Genomic DNA, 8,796 nt, shown 5'->3' on the forward strand with positions numbered 1-8,796 from the left:
GGTCTTAATAGGACCAAACTGATTAACAGATATGTCTTTAAGGGACCTATTCAGACTTTTTTTTAAGGACCTATTCAGATTTTTTTTCTTTAAGGGACCAATCTGAAACCAAAAATGTGTTTAGGAGACCATTTTACTAATTAAGCCTATTTTTTACTGTAACTTATCAACTATTAGCTATGTTTTAGCAAAAAATAAGTTATTCTATGCTCTTAGGAGTTAAGATCATCTCCATTTCCAATTCTTTCCATTTTCTCAACTCTATGCTTAGTATCAGTTTTTTCTTCTCGGGTCAGCCTAGCCCCCCTCTTTTTGTATATAGTTTTTCTTTATAAATATATATATATATATTATGAGATATAAGTTCAGGGTATAAATGTTTATGGGTGTCAACTTAGTTGAGATGTCTACTCACTTCTTGAAGCCTAGACACTCTTAACTTATAAAAAAATAGCTATAATGAGATTTGGATCATCAATTTTTCCTCATGTTTTCTCTTATTTTTCTTAATTTAAGGATTGATAAATTATAAATAATAAAAAAAAAAAGAAACTCAACACTTAGATTAAGAAAAATGAGAAAAAAGGGGAAGAAAATGGTATAGATCCAAAACTGTATGAATGTATGAAATACAGTACTCCTGTATAACTGGTGGTGCAAGCAGTTAGTGTGTATAAATGAGTGCCTTTATACTAGTATGACCCATTTCCCCACAAACTCTCACACATAATGGCATAGCAAAACTGCAAAGATAGTGACATCTGAGAATCAAAAGTAAAATCCAATGACACACCACACCTTACTGTACACTCTTATTTACTACTCTCAATAGCTGAATTATTCATACCACATAACTTAACAGTTTATAGAGAGAGAGAAAATAAACCAAAATGTAAAAAAGAAAGAAAGTTAGTAGTATATGAGAGAGAGAAATAGGTAGTAGTAGTAGTATTGCTGCAGAGTTTGCAGGTTTTTAGCAGAAATGGTGGCAGATGGTTTTTTAACTTTACATGTGAAATTATTTTCTCTCTTATCTTTTTATTCATTCATTTTCCTTGGTACTAGCTAGTATGAGAGAGGAGAGAAGTGTTGTTTGTGTGGCAGAAACAACGATGTGATTGAACATTGAAAAGCTTTCTTCAGTTATTAGTATTATTATTATTATTATTACACTTTGATATATTCAGAAACTTTGAAAATCTAAATCTTTCTTCATATTCACATAAAAAGCTATATTATATGGAGAATTCACAGAAGAATACTCTCTTACTCATTTTACCTTACCCTTTTATCTCTCTACCAACAACCATTTGAATGCTTGGTTTGTTCCTAGTGAGTGAGTGAGTGAGTGAGTCCTACAATTACTGCTATCATAGCATAGTATAGCATTATTAACAAACACCCTTTTCCTGTTTTTCTCTTCTTGTGTTTGGTTCTTTGTGTATGAACAAGAGATTCTAGAAAGAAAGAGTTTTTTGGTGGTTGTTGAGTTATGGCATTTCAATTTGGAGTATTTTGTGTTCTTGCTTTGCTCATTTGTTTCAATGTCAATTCAGTGGATTCAGATGATGGTGAGTGTTGTTTTACTCTTTTAAGGTTGTTCTTTTGTCCCTGTTGTTGTTTTCTTTGGAATGGATAGAACACAACAATATTCAAAGATTGAAGCTTTACCAACAAGTTGTGATTTTTATGTTACAAAGCTGAGTATTCCATGTGCTTTTTTCTTTGTTTTTGGTGAAGGGTATTGGACAAAACACTTAAAAGATTGAATTTTTAATTATTATTATTATTTTTATTATTATTTTTTTTACTTGGTTTCTTTCTCCATAACCAAATAGGTTGTTTCCCTAGCCGTTTTTAGTTTAGTCCAATTTTTTATTTGTAAAAAAGTCAGCACCTTTTCTTTTTCTATTGAATAACATTTAACTTGGTTATGATTTGGATCTTGTTATTTTCCTTTTAATAAATGTTTCCAACTTCAACAATGTTGGCATCAATTATGTTGCTTCTGCTATTTGTCCTCTTTTCTGCATGTTTTTAAGACATAGTATGTATGTAGATAAATTTGTTTTTAAGACAAGTTGAATCCTATATGGTTTCAATAATACTAATTTAATAATGAGTTTCATTTGATTTAGTGGTTCAATGTAACTATCTTATCCATATATTGATGTATGTTTGAATATACTTCAATTGAAGGGGCAACATTGTTAGAGATAAAGAAGTCATTCAGAGATGTGGATAATGTTCTATATGATTGGACAGACTCACCAACATCAGATTATTGTGCTTGGAGAGGGGTTTCATGTGATAATGTCACCTTCAATGTTGTTGCACTGTGAGTTGTTGTTATCTTGGACTTGGACATTGTATATATTATTAATTAATCTTGGTCATCTTTTTTTAATGTTGGCGAATAACAATTAATTTCTTTTATTGCAGCAATCTTTCAGGTCTGAATCTTGATGGCGAAATTTCGCCGGCAATAGGGAACCTTGAGAGTTTGGTCTCTATGTAAGTACTTGTATCATTTCGATAATTTTCCTATTCATTCATTGTAGTTTTGCTTATCCTCTTTGTTACCTTTTTGATACAGTGATCTTAAAGAAAACCGGTTATCAGGTCAGATACCAGATGAGATTGGTGACTGTTCTTCGTTGAATAGCTTGTATGTTTTCACTTCACAATCAGAATAATTGAATTCAGTTTGTATTTTGACCTCACATTATCATGCCTTACATGGAATTTGGATTTTCATTGTCTTCTTAGGGACTTGTCATTCAACGAAATACGGGGGGATATACCATTTTCGATATCTAAGCTGAAACAACTGGAAAGTCTGTGAGTGTCCGATGATATCAAATTTTTGTGATTTAGAAATTTCGGTTTGCCGACCGTTGGAGGGGATCATGACAGATCTTTTTTTGTATACTCTTTCTCAGGATTTTGAAAAATAATCAGTTAATTGGACCAATTCCTTCAACATTGTCTCAGATTCCTAACTTGAAGATACTGTAAGTTATTTCTAGTATTTTTCATAACTCTCTTCTCAATGCTTATTATAAATTCTGTGACCAACATTCTTATCTCCTTGTGTATATGTTTTAGGGACCTGGCACAGAATAATCTTAGTGGTGAAATACCAAGGCTTATATACTGGAATGAAGTTTTGCAGTATCTGTAAGTATAAACAATGTGTATGAAATTATCAATATAATTTCTATGAAGCATTTATTTAGTTTTTTTATCATATATAATAGTGGCTTGCGAGGAAACAACTTGGGCGGTTCACTATCTCCGGACATGTGCCAATTAACTGGCTTGTGGTATTTGTAAGTTTCACAATCACTTTCTTTATTCCAATTTGTCAAATTGTGCATTTTCTAAAGCATATGATACTCTGATAATGATAATTTTGTCCTAATGTTTTGTAGTGATGTGAGAAACAATAGCTTGACAGGAAGTATTCCTGAAAACATAGGAAATTGTACCTCCTTCCAGGTCTTGTATGTAATCCTATTCTATGACTCACTTTTTGCTTCCTTGGTTTATTTTCTTGTTACTTTTTTAACGTCCTTTGTTTATGCCAGGGATTTATCGTACAACCAGTTAACCGGAGAGATTCCATTCAATATCGGATTTCTGCAAATTGCAACCTTGTATGTATCACATGCTTTTTTTTCTGAAGTTAAACTATTTATTTAGATGATATTTAGTCATTCACTTCTCTTCTGTAGGAATTATTTAATAGATTTGTTTTAAATTTGTAGGTCATTGCAAGGGAATAAACTTTCGGGACATATTCCCCCGGTGCTCGGTCTCATGCAAGCACTTGCTGTGTTGTAAGCACTTTTTAGCAGATTCTGAAATGTACTTCATAATATAACCTTTGATCGTTATTTTGATCTTATTCTAAATTTTGAATCCAGGGACTTGAGTTGTAACATGTTAACCGGATCAATCCCTCCGATTTTGGGTAATTTGACCTACACAGAAAAATTGTAAGTAACATTTGTTGTTTTTGTCCTATATATTGTGCGTAACAACGCGATTGAAAAAATATTTAGATTCTTATATGGTTTGGCACAATTTATGAAATGTTTTTAGGTACTTGCATGGAAACAAGCTGACGGGCTCCATCCCTCCGGAACTCGGAAATATGTCAAAGCTTCACTATTTGTAAGATGCTTAAACTAGAAGTTACCTCTCAATCTTCAAATAGTTAATGATCATTCAATTTAAATTTCATGAAAATTTGGCTTAAGGTCAGTCTTTAATATGCAATCTTTTGTAGGGAACTGAATGATAATCTTCTAAGTGGACATATACCTCCCGAGCTCGGAAAGCTTACCGATCTATTTGACTTGTAAGTGTTGTTTCTTTGAAGTTTCATAGTTGGTTTTTGTTGTCGTTTCATGAACAATCTATGTTTCTTGCAGAAATGTTGCTAACAACAACCTTGTGGGGCCGATTCCTGGTAATTTAAGCTCATGTACAAACCTTAACAGCCTGTAAGCAATGAAACTTGGACTGTTAATTGGTTACAAGGTTTATTTTACAACTCATTCATCATTCATTTGATGGAATTTTATCCTCTCTTATAGAAATGTGCATGGGAATAAGCTGAATGGAACAATACCGGCTACTTTTCAGAGCTTGGAGAGTATGACTTCTTTGTAAGTTTGAACAATACATGTGGATTACTTCCATGCTTGGCCACTTTTTCACTTTGGTTCAAGCTTCAACCAATTAATCTTTTGCTTAATTGGTTCTATTTCTCATTACGCTTTTTGTCCGTAGGAATCTCTCATCAAACAACCTCCAAGGCCCCATTCCGATTGAATTGTCACGGATCGGTAATTTGGATACATTGTAAGTATGAAATATTTTTCACTTTATTTCCTCAACTTCATATCAATGACTTTATACTAATAGATTATTTCTTCTAGGGACATTTCAAACAATAAAATAATTGGACCGATTCCTTCTTCCCTTGGTGACTTGGAACATCTTCTGAAGCTGTGAGTTATCTACTTAGTTATTATTTCTTCAAATCTGGATTGTTTCCTGTTACTAATTGCTTGTATTCATTTTGTTAGGAATCTCAGCCGAAACAACTTAACAGGACCTATTCCAGCAGAGTTTGGTAATCTTAAAAGTGTTATGGAAATGTAAGTTAGATATTTTTTTTTCTGATGAAAGTTTGAACTAGTTTATTTGATTTTTTCTCTCTGATTATTCTATTTGCTTCGATGTTGCAGTGATCTTTCTCATAACCAACTCTCTGACTTTATTCCTGTTGAACTTAGTCAACTTCAGAACATAGCATCATTGTAAGCTGGCCTTTCTTTCTCAGTTCTACACAACAATGTCTACCTCAGAAATTTTGTGGAATTAGCTTTTCTCGTTCTAATTTTTTTATTTGAAATAATACGCAGGAGGCTTGAAAACAATGACTTAACTGGGGATGTAGAGTCACTTGAAAATTGTCCAAGTCTTTCTCTGCTGTAAGTTTAAACTTTTTCGAACAAATTTTTCCATAATATTTCTAACATAATTTCACTTTAATATAATGAGTTGAATATCTATTGTAAACTTTTCAGGAATGTGTCATATAACAAACTAGTTGGTCTTATTCCCACAAGCAACAACTTTACCAGGTTTTCACCAGATAGGTTAGTGCCCTTTGTTGTCGTGTATTGTCATTATTGCTTTTAAGTTACAAATCAATGTGAACTACTTGGTTATCAACATGTTCTTTTGGATTGATTGATAGAATCTTTTATTTGCAGTTTCATTGGAAATCCTGGTCTTTGTGGTAACTGGTTGAATTTTCCATGTAAAGGCCCTCATCCTTCAGTACGAGGTAAGCTGAACCTACGTGTGAACTAAGGTTCAAGTGGTTATAAGTATTTTGAGATGTGATGCATTCTCTTTACCGTGCAGTTACATTATCTAAGGCGGCTATTCTGGGAATTACACTCGGTGCCCTTGTAATTCTTCTTATGATACTTCTGGCTGCTTTCCGACCACACCATCCATCTCCGTTTCCGGATGGATCACTCGACAAACCAGACAAATCAAGTAATTCTTCTTATCCTTGTTGCTTCTTTAATTGAGAATTGCATTCTTCAATTCTAGGAATTACTAATTAGTAGATAATCAATCTCTCACCACAGTTTTTTTTAGTATTATATTATTCTCATCATCAACATTGAAGTTGATAAACTACTGACTACATTTACTTGGAAATGGACAGTTACTTTCTCTCCTCCAAAACTAGTGATTCTTCATATGAATATGGCACTTCATGTGTATGACGATATCATGAGGATGACTGAAAACTTGAGTGAGAAGTATATAATTGGAAGTGGTGCATCGAGTACCGTTTATAAATGTGTTCTTAAAAATTGCAAGCCAGTTGCCATAAAGAGGCTCTATTCTCACTATCCACAATACTTGAAAGAATTTGAGACTGAGCTTGCGACCGTCGGCAGCATTAAGCACCGGAATCTGGTCAGTCTCCAAGGCTACTCTTTGTCACCTTATGGCCACCTTCTCTTTTATGACTACATGGAAAATGGCAGTCTCTGGGATCTTCTTCACGGTAAGTTCAAATTCTATTTATTATTTGAATGTTGAACACATGCTCTTAACCATCATAGAGAACATTGTAGAATTTTCATGTATTTTTTATTTACCCTGCTATCAGGAGCTTGCAAGAAGAAAAAACTTGACTGGAATCTGCGTCTAAAAATAGCACTCGGAGCAGCACAAGGACTTGCATATTTACACCATGATTGCAGTCCTCGCATCATCCACAGAGATGTGAAATCGTCGAACATTTTACTGGATGCAGATTTTGAGCCGCATCTCACGGATTTCGGCATTGCCAAAAGTCTCTGCCCTACAAAGACCCATACTTCTACTTACATAATGGGCACAATTGGCTACATAGATCCGGAGTATGCCAGAACTTCCCGTCTCACTGAGAAATCTGATGTCTACAGCTACGGTATTGTTTTACTTGAATTGCTAACTGGAAGAAAAGCTGTTGACAATGAATCCAACCTCCATCATCTAGTAAGTTTTTCTACACTGTTAGTACAGTTGTATTGCACTGTTGTACGCATGCATGTACACACACATATAACATTGTTCTTACACGGTCCTTTGTGTGAATTTTTGGCTATATAATCTATTTTCTGTGGATATTCTCGACATGTTAGAATGCTTGTACCTTATTTTAAATATTCAAATGTTCACTCTTTGGACATCAAAACGTTGGTTGGCTTATGTTTTAAGATTGTTTAAAACAAATACGAAAATTTGTGCCTATGTCCACTATAAGTGAGCAGGCGCGCAATACCTTTCTATTATTCAAGTTATGGTTTATAGAGCCGTTCAAAAAAATAAAAAGAAGTTATGGTTATAGATTACAACTTGTGTTTAACTACTACGGATTAGTTTACTAGATTTCTCCTAAACTGTGCAATGAGCGCCCTTCCCAGTTATCAGTAAACTATGAGGCATACCCAACAAAATGCAAGTCCAATATGCTAAAATATCAATCTCGACCTCAGTGGCTCAGTGTATTAATATTGTTTTGTGAACTTTATTAGACATTACTCTCCTTTGACTTCTGAATTTATATGAGTGAAGCTTTAAAGAATTGCAGACTATATTCAGAGACTGTTATTAGCTATATATTGTCTTGCTCCCACATTGTTTATCTGATATATGATAGCAACTATCTTAATTTTTGCAGATTTTGTCCAAGACAGCTAGCAATGCAGTAATGGAAACTGCCGATCCCGATATTACTGCCACGTGCAAGGACCTTGGAGCAGTAAAGAAAGTTTTTCAGCTTGCTCTATTATGCACAAAGAGGCAACCAGCCGATAGGCCAACAATGCACGAAGTTGCGCGTGTATTAGGAAGTCTTGTGCCGTCAATCACACCACCAAAACAACTAACTCTTCCACAGCCTGCATCTCATCCATCCGCCAAAGTTCCGTGCTACATGGATGAGTATGCAAATCTCAAGACACCACACTTGGTGAACTGTCCTTCCATGAGCACCTCGGATGCTCAACTCTTCCTCAAATTCGGAGAAGTAATCTCTCAGAACAGTGAATGAGCATTATTTTGAAAAGAATCAGTTTTTAGTTATCAAATTCATGAGTCATGTATATTAAAAATCCCAACAAAAAAAGGGATACAGAATTTGATGATGAGGAATTTAAAAATGGGGTGTACAAGTTTTTAATTAATTATTTAGTTAATTAAAAGATGTGTATAAGAAATTTAGTATTTTAGTGTAAGTTTTTTGTGATGATGTTTGTGACAAGTTAGATATTATGTTTCATCAACAAACTTACAACAATTTGAAAGGTGTGTAAACCAAATTTGTTGTACTTTTATGTTTGGTAGCACACAAGATTGAAGTAATGAAGTTAAGGTTATGGGACCATTATGCAGAGTGGGGTAGATATGGTGTTAATGGTATTAGTGCATAATGTGTGAGCAGCAATAATGCACTGATTTTTGTAGCTGGCTTGGATCAGTATTTGTCTGAATGCTGGCAGTATTTCAGAAGGGGTATCAATTGCATCTTTTACTACACTACCTTGATGCTTATTTTCATATGTAGGTGCTATGTCTAACAAATTTTCAGTCACTTGGATACCACTAGGGTCATTGGTTTTCGTGCCTTGTTGACTAGAAGTATGTAAAATGTTAAATTTAATGAAAATCTAATGGTCTTTGAAGAAGATACTCCTAAAATGGTGAAGT

The 8,796-nt window shown here is 34.0% G+C and overlaps 1 protein-coding gene across 2 annotated transcripts; it reads left to right on the forward strand.

The window, feature by feature from the left end:
- The first annotated feature begins 405 nt into the window (after positions 1-405).
- On the forward strand, positions 406-8,473 carry LOC123916591 (LRR receptor-like serine/threonine-protein kinase ERECTA). Of its 2 annotated transcripts, XM_045968086.1 has the most exons (27): positions 406-1,571; positions 2,200-2,338; positions 2,443-2,514; positions 2,597-2,668; positions 2,770-2,841; positions 2,943-3,014; positions 3,109-3,180; positions 3,261-3,332; positions 3,435-3,506; positions 3,591-3,659; positions 3,771-3,842; positions 3,930-4,001; positions 4,108-4,179; positions 4,295-4,366; positions 4,440-4,511; positions 4,605-4,676; positions 4,801-4,872; positions 4,950-5,021; positions 5,100-5,171; positions 5,262-5,333; positions 5,439-5,507; positions 5,604-5,675; positions 5,793-5,866; positions 5,947-6,084; positions 6,260-6,607; positions 6,713-7,083; positions 7,769-8,473. In XM_045968086.1, the coding sequence occupies exons 1-27, from the start codon at positions 1,493-1,495 to the stop codon at positions 8,138-8,140; spliced, it is 2,955 nt and encodes a 984-aa protein (XP_045824042.1). In that variant the 5' UTR covers positions 406-1,492; the 3' UTR covers positions 8,141-8,473. The 2 variants fall into 2 exon arrangements, with proteins under 2 accessions (XP_045824042.1, XP_045824034.1); XM_045968078.1 differs by having other exon boundaries at positions 744-1,571; positions 3,435-3,659.
- Positions 8,474-8,796: the final 323 nt, after the last annotated feature.

The sequence above is a fragment of the Trifolium pratense genome, linkage group LG1 (assembly GCF_020283565.1).
Source record: "Trifolium pratense cultivar HEN17-A07 linkage group LG1, ARS_RC_1.1, whole genome shotgun sequence".
Lineage (NCBI taxonomy): Eukaryota > Viridiplantae > Streptophyta > Magnoliopsida > Fabales > Fabaceae > Trifolium > Trifolium pratense.

What these genes read in the sequence shown, in the direction of transcription:
- LOC123916591 (XM_045968078.1), top strand. Translation starts at nt 1,493, where the DNA reads ATGGCATTTCAATTTGGAGTATTTTGTGTTCTTGCTTTGCTCATTTGT. An exon ending in AATGAAGTTTTGCAGTATCT is followed by an intron (nt 3,181 to 3,260) that starts GTAAGTATAAAC and finishes CATATATAATAG; the next exon opens with TGGCTTGCGAGGAAACAACT. An exon ending in TTGGAGAGTATGACTTCTTT is followed by an intron (nt 4,677 to 4,800) that starts GTAAGTTTGAAC and finishes TTTTGTCCGTAG; the next exon opens with GAATCTCTCATCAAACAACC.